Source organism: Piliocolobus tephrosceles, chromosome X (genome assembly GCF_002776525.5).
Source record: "Piliocolobus tephrosceles isolate RC106 chromosome X, ASM277652v3, whole genome shotgun sequence".
Taxonomy (NCBI): Eukaryota; Metazoa; Chordata; class Mammalia; order Primates; family Cercopithecidae; genus Piliocolobus; species Piliocolobus tephrosceles.
This window is the reverse complement of record NC_045455.1, coordinates 78,724,258-78,737,464: the sequence shown is the minus strand read 5'-3', so window position 1 is coordinate 78,737,464 and position 13,207 is coordinate 78,724,258. Positions and strand designations below refer to the sequence as shown.

Genomic DNA, 13,207 nt, shown 5'->3' with positions numbered 1-13,207 from the left:
CTTCCTTTCCTGTCCACATCTATGCATTTGTTAAAAGAGTTTAATTTTAAGGACAATTGATGTTATGCATTATGGGTACTGAGTAATTTCACATTTATCAATTCATTTTATCTTCTCAGAAATTCTTTAATACAGCTATTAGATCCATGTTTTACAGGTAAGTCTACAAGAGGTTAAGTGATTCCATATTTAGTATTTTTTTTTTTTTTTTTTTTTTTTTTAGGCGGGCTCTCTCCCTCTGTTTCCCACTCAGGAGTGCGGTGGTGCCATCTTGGTTCACTGCAACCTCTACCTCCTAAGTTCAAGCGATTCTCCTGCCTCAGCCTCCCAAATACGTGCCTGTCACCACATCCGGCTAATTTTTGTATTTTGTTTTTAGTAGAGATGGGGTTCATCATGTTAGCCAGGCTGGTCTCGAACTCCTGGTCTCAAGTGATCCACCTGCCTCGGCCCCCCAAAGTGCTGGGATTACAGGTGTGAACCACCACTCCTGGCCCATGTTTAGTATTTATACCAATATTATTAACTTAGAAATAAATTTCCAATCAATTCTTCCACCCGAACTTAGGGTAACTGAATTTTAATGCTGATGTATTAAGCAGGTTCTTCCTGGGGTCTTTTGATTCTCAAGGCATCCTTCAGTAAGGGTGGACTTCAAATTAATAGGAAGCAGGAAGAAGTCACTTGCACTGTTTTCTTGACTGGGGGTGGCACCTAAACCTTTCTGATTGTATTACTTGCCCTATTTATGACTGGGCTCCCTCACTGTAAAACAAAGATTTTGGATCACAGGAGTGCTTCTTGACCTTAATATGCCCAGAATGTTTATTGCTTTTTTCTACCAATATTTATTGGTAAAATAAACCAGAAGGCATGTCTATTAAGGAATAAATAATGCTTTCCAATTTTAAGGTAATCAGTGAAACATGTTAAAACATAATCATTCTTTGGGCTATTGAGATATTAACTATAATGATGAGCTTCCATTACCACCCTGAGAATCACTGGATTCAATAAAGGGATAGTCAAGTATTTTTTAACTTTAAGCTTTGATGAAAACTCTGAGGTAAACTGGAATACTTTAGACAATTTCCGAACGACTGGAGGAAAACATTAACTTTTTGCCTCAGAAAGTCTGATACTTTAAACCAGTTTGTTCTTCTGGCCCACTTTTTTATAAAATGAGGAAACTAAGTCACAGAGGTTAAGTGACTTATCAAAGAGGGCCAAACCAGGAGTAGAAACCACATCATACACTCACACAGATTCTAGACCCAATCCTTAGCCATGTGATCTGCTTCCTTCTGGCCTCCGCGTCACATGGATTCAGGAAGAAATCTGAGTTCTAATAGTAATATTGGAGATGCAGGGAGAACTTCTTTATTCACGTATGTATTCCTTTCTTTTCTTTAAATAACTCCCACAATTTGGGTCAGTATTTTCAAGAAGAATGGTGTGTTACACCCAGGGGGAAGGCATATACGTCATGATGTTGTTTTTGGAAATGACATGTTATGAAAAAAAAAAGACTTACGCTTTCTGTCCACAGATAGACTTTTTATACCAGTTCTTACAAGTGCTGAAGTATTTCTTTTTGGTGCCCAAAATCTGTTGAAGGGCACAGACATTCGGGCTGGAGGATAGAGGGAAAGGAAAAAAGTTAATGTCCTAATAATGACTAGTTTTTCATATCTAAAGATCAGATGATAGAAGAAAATGTGAAGATGTGGATTTGATATTCAAAGATATGATTCTAGCCTTGCACAAATTAACTATTGACACGATCCTACTGAATTGTTGGAAAACCTAAAGTCTAAGAGAGATGGCGAGGAGAGAGAGAAAAAAATTATACATTTCTGAGAGTAAAAAATACAAACGTTTCGAAAAGTTAACCAAATAGAAATATTCAAACAGTATGAACATAATTTCATTTCTATGTGCCCTATTACTCTTAATAGTAGATAATCTACTGACTCTTTTTAAACCAAACGTGCTCACTTGGAGGATGGCCATAGCTTCAGGGCTCTCTGGAACAAAGAGAGGTCAGAGAGCAAAAGAGACAAGATATATTATGTACACGGACACTATACTCTGTAATTTTCTAGGTTAAGTAATCACAGAAGTAAATGAGTGCTAAAATTAACTTTGAAACAATATGGTTGCACAGAGGAGAATTATCTTTTTGAATGGAAGTAACAGATTAGAACATCCTCTGTCACAACTTTAATGTCCCTCTTCCTCTCTTAAAGGGATAGAGGTCTTATTTCACTGTAAGTCAAAGAAGCTTGTGAACATTATGAAAATCCCTGTGGGGCATAGGAAGAAGTGCCAAGATCCACTTAAAAAATTATAAATGGTTGGATGAGTTACAAAATTATGTGTCATTTTTAAAATGCTCAGTTGTAGTTTCATTAGTTCTGTAAAATGTAAATTACTTTTGCAAATTTTACAGAATTCAGAATTTAAAAGTAACTGAAATGCTTCAAAGAATTCAGAGAACTGGTTACATTACCCAGCATTTAACCTTCATATGTAATTTAAATAAAATTTTCTCTAACATCATGTGAGATATTTCAAAGCTGTTCACATACATACGATAGCTCCTAACAAGAGATTTTTTAATTTTGAAAACTCAGTTTCAGATTTTTGGAAGAAAATAAAAACATAAGTAAATGGAATCACAAAAGAATGCCCAGCTAAATTGTGTTAGATTAGAATTATATAATATTTCATTAAAAAATTATATTCAAGTTATTTAGAGAGTAATTATGTCTTAAAGCTTTAAGTACATAGAGAAATCACAGAATATTCATTTTCCTTTTTTCCTATTACTTTATAATAATTAGGAAAAAAAAACCCTGAGGCATATATGAGAAACTTTATGCATACTCGACACATAACAAGCTAAGGAAAAAGAAAAACGGTTTATAAAACCAAACCCTTCACTTACCCTTGTTCCCGACCCCTGATACGACTATGAGTCAAGATCTTGTCATAATGACTGTTGGCATTTGCAGGGTTAACAACAAGCAGCAATAGAAGAGAAAACATGGGTAAGAAGGGAATCATCTTGAGTCTCTCCGTTGCTGTTAGTCCCCGAAGAGAACTGGCAGTGGGCTTTGCAGAGCTCTGAATTTATATACATGTCAGATTGTGGGAGGGAACACTGCATCAACCTGAGAATCTGAACTCTTTCCAAGAAACATCAGCAACTTCAAATTGCCAGCTAAGATTTGTTTTGGTTAGTTATATTTAAGGAACACATTGAGCTACTTTTCCTCTTCATTATAAAGCAGGTACTTATTTTTAATCATATGAACAATTGACTCACTGCATGTTTATGTCTCAGTTTTATTCTTTTGTATCTTAGAGAGTTTTTAAGAAAAATTCTTTTGTTGAGTTGTAAGATATTCTGCAGTCCTTTTCAGAGTAGAATGTACAATGTCTGTGTGCTCAAGATTATTGTTAGGTCTTACTGCAGTTCACATCAGAACTGAAAGATTATTATAATTTTTACTAGGAAACAGGTAGATGCAAGTCTGACAATTACAAGGGGGTAAAGGCTGTTGATTAAAAACAAACTCTGGATAGATTTAAAACTTGTGTAAGATATGAAATAAGAACTCTAACTTGCTGAAGAATCATGTAGGAGACTCCACATTTTCCTTGCTATCCTACAAAAAGGAGAGCTACCTCTCATTTCCTTTCTTTTTCAAATATCAAGGAACATATAGAGTGAACATAAGTCTCATCTGACAAATTTCTCTAACATGAAATGAAGCAGAAAGGAAAAACATTTGTGCTTTGTTGTTTTTCATGACATACTTCACATGATGTTGAACATGTCTATGCAAGCACATCTACTGATAACTACTGGTGAAAAGCAGCCACTACTGGAAGCAAGTGTTACTAATCTAAAGATAACTAGAATAATTAAATACATATTAGGAAACAGGGGCATTGCCAAAATGATTCTTCTGATTTTATCAGGAGTAACTAAAGCCTTTCAATGTTACACTATGCAATCCCTAGCCAAAGGAATGTGCATTCTTACTACTCCACACATAAGTCAAATGTTCAGAAAACTTTGGATAAAGGAAATCTGAATGTCAGAGGGAAACAATGAGCTGAAATGGTAACTACAATCAGTTTCTGTGAAAAAACAAGCTGCACATCATCCTAAAGTGTAACCCCAATCCATTTTGTTACAAAGTGTTCCCTCTGTAATGTCATATCCATGTTCTTTTCCCGCTGGTGAAATAGAGAAATTTTGTCGGAATTCTCCCTGTTCTATCGGAAGGGCCTTTGGGGGAACTGGATTGGACCAGAGAGCGTTCTCAGTATTCTGAATTATGCTTGAACTTGCTATGGGATATTGAAATATTCTACAACTTGTTGCTTAGTTTATTAAGAAAGCACACAGCAAACTATTGCAAGAACAGAAAACCAAACACCGCATATTCTCACTCATAGGTGGGAATTGAACAACCAGAACACTTGGACACAGGAAGGAGAACATCACACACCACACCGGGACCTGTCTTGGGGTTGGGGGAGTGGGGAGGGATAGCATTAGGAGACATACCTAATGTAAATGACAAGGTTAGGGTTTTAATGGGTGCAGCACACCAACATGGCACATGTATACATAGGTAACAAACCTGCACTTTGTGCACATGTACCCTAGAACTTAAAGTATAAAAAAGATGATAAAAATAAAATAGAAAGCACACAGTGAAACAAAAAAATGCTGGAATATGATTGAAAGCCCATTTCAATATGAAAATCTTGGGAATAAGGTATAGAAAATGAAGGGGCAATTCAAAAGAAGAGCCAGAGAGGAGATGGCATAAAAGTTAAATTATATCCTGACCCTGGTCCTTTGTGGAAAGAGTATTAGTCTATTATTTACATTTCTCTGAATGGAATCATTCTGACTTCATCTTTATGAAGCCATCTTTTGCTTTATGTTATAGCTGTCTATTACTCTTATGTTATGCATAAGTGGTCAGTAACTGCTTATCGATTAGGATGGATAAGCTATTAATATTATTAAATTAGCTGTTAGAGCATTCCTGGTAACATGGGTATATAAAAGTCTTCAACTCTAGACCAGTTAGACATTATAATATAGATCACACTGCTATTAATGCCGCTCTTTTCATCTTTAGACTGCTGAAACTACTTACAGACCTTTCTGTAATGAAGCTGAAATCTGCTCAAATCCAACAGGGTTTGACTGGAGGTGAAGGATGAGGTACTCAGAGAAAGATATAGACTTGCGTAATGAGTATCAAGGGTAAAAAATGTGTATTTTTAAATACAGTCCAGAATGATAACTGACAGACCTGATTGTGAACATGAGTGAAGGAAGAATCAAAATTTCCTGCCATATTGTCTGCTTTCTTAACATTGCCTGGAATGAATGAAAATTTTATTGATTATTTTCAAGAACAATTTTAACATAGTCATTCCTTGCAACCAGTTTTATGCACTAGAATTAATGGCTTCCATTCACCGTGGCACTTGCAGTTGCCTAAATTGACAAATAATGACATGAAATGAGTAGTGAAGATGGAAATGCAGTCATATTTCAAAAAGTTACTTCTCCCTTCTGACAAGTGAGACAAAAGTATGCTTTTTTTGTGGAAAGCATGATATATGCTCATACAATTACAAGAGAGATCTTAAATCTTTCTTTTTCATACTTCAAATAATAGAAACCAGAAGTCTATCCATCGTGAGCATCATTTCTGGAAGTTGTATAAGTCCCATGAAAGTTAACAAATAGGAGCCCTCAGTATTTAAAGTTAGGATTAGTAATGACATCACGAAAGATCTTGAAAATGCGAGCCAGGTGTGCATACGGACTACCTGCACATTTAGAGGTTGGAGAATATCCCAAGAGAAGGAAAAAACTGTGGTAAACATAAAAAGTTTATAGCACTGGAACTTAAAGAACTAAGGCCAGGCCAGAAGTGTGATATTATATGCCTAATAGTGGGAGGAAGTCTCAGCAAGTTTTGGGTAGGATGAGGGAAGGAAACAATTGTAAGAAAGAGAATTAGAGAAGATATTGAAAATCTTGCAAGGAACATAATTCTTCCCTTTCAGAGCACTTAACAAGTGTCAAATTTTCTCTCTCTCTTCCTGCCCGTCCCCCCGCCCGCCCACTGTCTCTCTCCACACAGGACCCTTATTCTTCTGCATCAGAAAAGGACACTGACCCTGGAGTTGTCCATGGAATTTTCCTAGAAGATGAGAGGAAAATTGAAATGATGATAATTAAGCCTGACTTTCAGGGTTGCAAAATTTGACCCGGAAATATAAGTCATTCATGAAAACTAAATGGTTAATTATGTAACTGAAGAAAAATAATGTGACTGAAAGACAGGATCATTTATTTCTAGCTGTCAGGATGCTAATTTATTGTCAGTTTGCAAATTATCTAGTGGATCTTTATAACAAGCCTTGTAGCTTCTGGAGAATATGAAGTCATTGTAATATCATGCTTACTGTCGCCAGCATGTAACTAACATTAAACTTGCCCTATACTCTCTAGGATTGGACATACACTATGGATTCAACAAACCTGGATACTCAAGCCAAGTGCAGATTTTTTAAAAGCAAAAATTTCCTTGGTTTTGCATGATCCAGAGTATCTATTTGTGCCAAATTATTTCTAAGCCCCTGCTCTTTAAGATAAAGGTTACGGGATCGTGAGTATCACTTTGCTTTCTTTCTGGCCTATTTGCAAGCTACACGTAGTGTTAGCGCCCCAGTTTCCTGGGGGTAGTACTCCCGTGCCCAACTATCTTGTCTAGTGAGGGTCCCAGGCTTCCTTGACAGCTAGGTAAACAGCCCTATGAATTGAAGTTCTGGCAAAGACCCAGTGATCTTTGTTTCTTTGGAGCTAGTGAAAATGTTTTCTTAAAATGACTAGGTTAGGCTGAACTAAGCCTACGGTAGCCGGAATTCAAATTAAACAAAAGTTAGATTTCACGATGTTATTCCCTTTTTAAAATATGCATACAGCCCAAATAAAATTGAACATCAATGAACAACTTGAAGAGGCCAGAGAAGAAATATATAGGCTCAGATACTTGTGGCTGGACACATTGTGTAGTCTACAAGAACTGTAGGCACTCTCACGCCATCCTTTGGACATAATACTTCCAATGGATTTCCTCTGTATACTCCATAAATTTTCATCTTCTGGCCTAACATGTCTAAAATAATGAAATCATATTCAGAGAAAGAGATGATTAATTGCAGTCCAAAGTAGGCATGAGGTGATGTTTCTTTAATGTTAACTCATTTAGCAGGAAGACAAAAGGGTTTCTGAAATAAATGTGAGTCCTATGCCATCTTCCCTGTAGAACTTTAAGCTCTCACATCATTTAAAAGCCTATCAAGTGTCAGGTCCACTCTTAGATTAAATAGTCCATCAGTGTAACTATTTGACCCTAACTGAACTGGGTACTTACGCAATTTTAAAACTGGGTGCTTATTAACAGTATCTTTATTAGCAGTATTTACTTGTATTTCTCTGGAGACATCTAGTGGAGAAAGTATAGTATACAATGTTTCTAGAAGCACAGATACCATGCATAATATTTTGATTAAATTAATCAATATAAAACTTATATAAAAATGTTAGGCATTTTACCTGTGTTTCAAAATGCCAATCAACTGAAGATTAACGATGCACTCTTACATAAAATATTCTACAGCTGATACATATGAGCCACAATAAGCGATGCCAAATCTGGATAAAAGTTGAAAAATCTAGCCCCATTTTTTCATGTATGTAGCCGATACATGAATAGCTTCATTTTTTAAATCTGGGTTTCTGAGGTTTTTTTCTACACTGGCATAAAAGAGTGACATGTGGTTAGAAATTCTGACTGAATTTTTTCTACTTCAAAGAAATAATTAGAAATAATCACTTCTGCAGTCTGATTTCATTCTTTGGTTCCCTCCACATTTATACACCCCTTACTTCTCACCCCCTGACACTGTTGACATTATGCCATACATCTTCTCTCTCATTTGGTTCTGGATGATTGGATGATTTTGTTTGAGGGGTAATTAAGACCCTACTCATCATCTGTCTCCTGCCCACAAATAACTTTTAATATTCTTCCCGATTAGACTGTAAGATGAAGGGATGGATAATTGCTGCAATTAAAAGAACTCTGTAGCCATCCATCTTTCATAGTACTAAAATTTCAACATCCCATCTGGAGCATTTGGTCTGCTGAAAGAATGGTCTAAATTATGATAACGCCATAATTTCTAATCAACCATTTATCACTTTCCTTGGATCCTTTCCCTCTGAAATAGAAATACTCTCAGGTCCCATGCTTAGACCTCCGTTTCTCCGCCGATATATCCTCTCTGCTGATTTGTCTATGTCCAATGCTGTCCTCAAAATCCCTTTGTCTATTTCCAGTGTTTGTAGTACATGGTCTATATATGCTTCCTGTCTACATCTGAAAACCTTTTCAGATTTCTTCCTAGGAAAAGTGCCAACCAAAATTGAGTTATTCCTCAATTTTCAATCATAATCTTCCAGCTATTCTCAGATACATTGAATATATTTTGTTCTAAAATAACTTTTGTTGCTGCACCTCACCAGATAATGATATTATGTGATGAATTTCCAATTGCAGAAATCGAATATTGTTACAAAATTTCTTCTTCTTATCCCCATATTTCTTCTACTTGTTCTCCCCATATATCATGAGGGTTTCTGCTTTCCTCTCTTAAGAGACATGCATCTGATGAAGGTTTATTATTCATTTCTATTGTCCTATATGCAAAACAATCTTGGGATACTCTGTTAGTACTGCGGGGAATAATGGAAAAGACCTCCTCTTCTTTTTATGCTAACAAATGTACAACACTCTTTATATCTTTATTATTGTTCCCAAGGACACATAATTGTAGAAAAAGTGGAATTAGATAAGTTAAAGTGGAGGTGTGGGAGTTACAGGATTTCAGGCCATGTAGGACCTGAACAAGAGTTTGGATGTCATAGCTTCTCAGTATATAATGAACAAAAAAAGTGATCTCATTAGAGAAAGTTAAAGGGTAGAGGTTGGGGTGGAGGGTGGAAAAGAAACTATTCCAGTGGACACAGAAACTAATTCTGTGGTTCTTATTCAGAAAAAAAAGATCTGTAGTAATTATGGAAGCTTTGGTCTTTAAATGGAAAAAGAATCTTTGATATTTTTAGTCTGCTTTTAAGTTTCATAGGAACACATGAATGCAGAGTTGTACATTTTTTACCTTTAGCAAATTACTTTCACTTTAAGTAAAACACAAGTATGCAGACATTAGTTGAATAAAAACAAGAGCAGCATATCCATTATAATGGCTTAAGTGCATACTAGCACTGTTTGAAATTCATGTACAGCATACAGTGTGCTAAGGAAATCATTAGCTTGGATGTGAGTTGATAGTTCTGCTAAAATGAGAAACTGACTTTGTATCCAAACAGTATAAAACCATAGAGGTGGTGAATTAATAATTCCTCGGCAAGAGAGATTATTTGGGGAACCTCAATTTAGAAACAGATTTGTCAATTTTTCAGTTGCGTTTAAACATCTTTCAAGATGTGTTTTTACCATGTGGCAGACAATTTTTTATATATTTTTTTCCTCTACCTTTACAAGATTATTACCCAGGGAGTAATTGAGACAAATAAATCATTTACCTAGGTTGACCCACATTTTACACATTTCAGCTTTGACAAAGCAGAAAGGAAGGTAGGGAAACTCAGTTAATTTCTCTGGATGTTCCAGTTATCTATTGCTGCCTGACACATCACTCCAAACTTAGTGCCATAAAATAGCAACCAACTTGATACGCTTACAGTATCAGTTGATCAAGGATTCAGATAGTGCAGAATGAGAGTTACTTATAAGCCAGCCATACCATTCCGTGATGTCTGTGGCTTAAGCTGGGAAGACCAGAATGGCTGGGGTGATTTCAATAAATGCCAGTGATCAATTAGGACCCCTCGGAGTGCAAGATCCGCTGCCAAGATGGCTTATTCACTCACGTGTCCCCAGATTGACAAGGATGTTTGAAAGGCTGAACTCTACTGGGATTCTCAGCCAGAGCGCCTACATGTGGCTTCTTTAACACAGTGGTCTCAGAGGACTTAGACATATGACAGCTCAGTGATCCAGCAAACAAAGCAGAATATGCATGGTCTTTTATGAGCTGATGTCAGAGTACCCATGGTCATCTTCTGCCACATATGCTAATGGTTGAAGCCACCAAAAATGAACACAAAAAGGTGAAGAGAGCATATAGACTCTCACTTGATGACAGAAGACTCAAAATATTTGTGTCCCGTACAACCCTCCCAAGACTAAACTAGGAAGAAATTGAATCCCTAATAAACCAGTAACAAGTTCTGACATTGAGGCAGTAATTAAGATGCTAAAATCAAATAAAACCCAGGACCAGGTAGATTCACAGCCTAATTGTACCAGAGGTACAAAGAGGAGCTGGTCCCATTCCTTCTGAAAATATTCCAAACAATAGAAAAAGAGGGACTCCTCCCTAACCATTTTATGAGACCAGCATCATCCTGATACCAAAACCTGGCAGAAATGCAACAAAAAAAAAGAAAATTTCAGGCCAGTATTCCTGATGAACATTGATGCGAAAATCCTCAATAAAATACTGGCAAACCGAATGCAGCAGCACATTAAAAAGCTTACCTGCCACGACCAAGTTGACTTCAACCCTTGGATGTAAGACTGGTTCAACATACAGAAATCAATAAATGTAATCCATCACATAAACAGAACCAATGACAAAACCCACATGATTATTTCAATAGATGCAGAAGAGGCCTTTGATAAAATTCAACACTTCTTCATTCTAAAAACACTCAATAAACTAGTTATTGATGGGACATATCTCAAAATAATAAGAGCTATTTATGACAAACCCACAGCCAATATCATATTGAATGGGCAAAAGTTGGAAGCATTCCCGTTGAAAACGGGTACAAGACAAGCATACCCTCTCTCATCACTCCTATTCAGCATAGTACTGGAAGTTCTGGCCAGGGCAATCAGGCAAGAGAAACAAAGGGTATTCAAATCGGGAGAGAGAGTCAAATTATCTCTATTTGCAGATGACATGATTGTATATTTAGAAAACCCCATAGTCTCAGCCCCAAAACTCCTTAAGCTGATAAGCAACTTCAGCGAAGTCTCAGGATACAAAATCAATGTGCAAAAATCACAAGAATTTCTATACACCAATAATAGAGAGTCAAATCATGAAGAAACTCCCATTCACAATTGCTACAAACAGAATAAAATACCTAGGAATACAACTTACAAGGGATGTGAAGGACCTCTTAAAGGAGAACTATGAACCACTGCTCAAGGAAATAAGACAGAACACAAACAAATGGAAAAACATTCCATGCTCATGGATAGAAAGAATCGATATTGTGAATATGGCCATACTGCCCAAAGTAATTTATAGATTCAATGCTATCTCCATCAAGCTACCATTGACTTTCTTCACATAATTAGAAACTACCTAAATTTCATATGGAAGCGAAAAAGAGCCCATATAGCCAAGACAATCCTAAGCAAAAAAGAACAAAGCTGGAAGCATCACGCTAGCTGACTTCAAACTATACTACAAGGCTACAGAAACCAAAACAGCATGGTACTTGTACCAAAACAGACATAAAGACCAATGGAACAGAACAGAGGCCTCAGAAATAACAGCACACATCTACGTCCATCTGAGCTTTGACAAACCCAACAAAAACAAGCAATGGGGAAAGGATTCCCTATTTAATAAATGGTGTTGGGAAAACTGGTTTGCCATATGCAGAAAACAGAAACTGGAAACTTCCTTATACCTTATACAAAAATTAACTCAAGATGGATTAAAGACTTAAATGTAAGACCTAAAACCATGAAAACCATAGAAGAAAACCTAGGCAATACCATTCAGGACATAGGTATGGGCAAAGACTTCATGACTAAAACACCAAAAGCAATGGCAACAAAAGCCAAAACTGACAAATGGGATCTAGTTAAACTAAAGAGCTTCTGCACAGCAAAAGAAACTATCATCAGAGTGAACAGCAACCTACAGAATGGGAGAAAATTTTTGCCATCTATCCATCTGACAAAGGGCTAGTATCTAGAATCTACAAGGAACTTAAACAAATTCACAAGAAAAAAACAACCCCATCAAAAAGTGGGTGAAGGATATGAACAGATACTTTTCAAAAGAAGACATTTATGGAGCCAACAAACAAGAAAAGCAGCTCATCCTCGCAGGTCATTAGAGAAATGTAAATCAAAACCACAATGAGATACAAAAAGTCCGGAAACAACAGGTGCTGGAGAGGGTGTGGAGACATAGGAAGGCTTTTACACTATTGATGGGCGTGTAAACTATTTCAACCATTGTGTAAGACTATGTGGCAATTCTTCAAAGATCTAGAACTAGAAATAGCATTTGGCCCAGCCATCCCATTACTGGGTATATACCCAAAGAATTATAAATCATTCTGCTATAAAGACACATGCATGCGTGTGTTTATTGTAGCACTATTCACCATAGCAAAGACTTGGAACCAACCCAAATGTCCATCAATGTTAGACTGAATAAAGGAAATGTGGCACATATACACCATGGAATACTATCTAGCCATTAAAAGAAAGCGTTCATGTCTTTTGCAAGGACACGGGTGAAGCTGGACACCATCATTCTCAGCAAACTTACACAAGAACAGAAAACCAAACACCGCATGTTCTCATTCATAAGTGGGAGTTGCATTAGGAGATATACCTAATGTAAATGATGAGTTAATGGGTGCAGCACACCAACATGGCACATGTATACATATGTAACAAACCTGCACGTTATGCACATGTACCCTAGAACTTGAAGTATAAAAAAAAATAAGTGGGAGTTGAACAATAAGAACATATGGGCACAGGGAGGGGAACATCACTGTATACATATGTAACAAACCACGTTCTGCACATGTATCCCAGAACTTAAAGTGTAATAAGAAAAAGAAAAAAGAAAAAAAATTGTGTCCATTGGGACAGGGCATTCAAAACCCAAGACTCCTGGTAGACCTAGAAATGCTTACAGAGTTCTCTAACCTGTGGTTAAACTAGATCATGTATGTGAAAGTACT

The 13,207-nt window shown here is 36.6% G+C and overlaps 1 protein-coding gene across 9 annotated transcripts in view; it reads right to left on the bottom strand.

The window, feature by feature from the left end:
• Window positions 1–3,186, bottom strand: part of POSTN (periostin) — a 35,334-nt gene extending 32,148 nt beyond the window's left edge. For all 9 annotated transcript variants that reach the window (XM_023208858.1, XM_023208861.1, XM_023208862.1 and 6 more), the window contains exons 1-2: window positions 2,951–3,186; window positions 1,535–1,633 (exon numbers count right to left, since the gene is read on the bottom strand). In XM_023208858.1, the coding sequence (XP_023064626.1) occupies window positions 1,535–1,633; window positions 2,951–3,069 (218 nt within the window). In that variant the 5' untranslated portion in view covers window positions 3,070–3,186. The remainder of the gene's footprint in view (window positions 1–1,534; window positions 1,634–2,950) is intronic.
• Window positions 3,187–13,207: the final 10,021 nt, after the last annotated feature.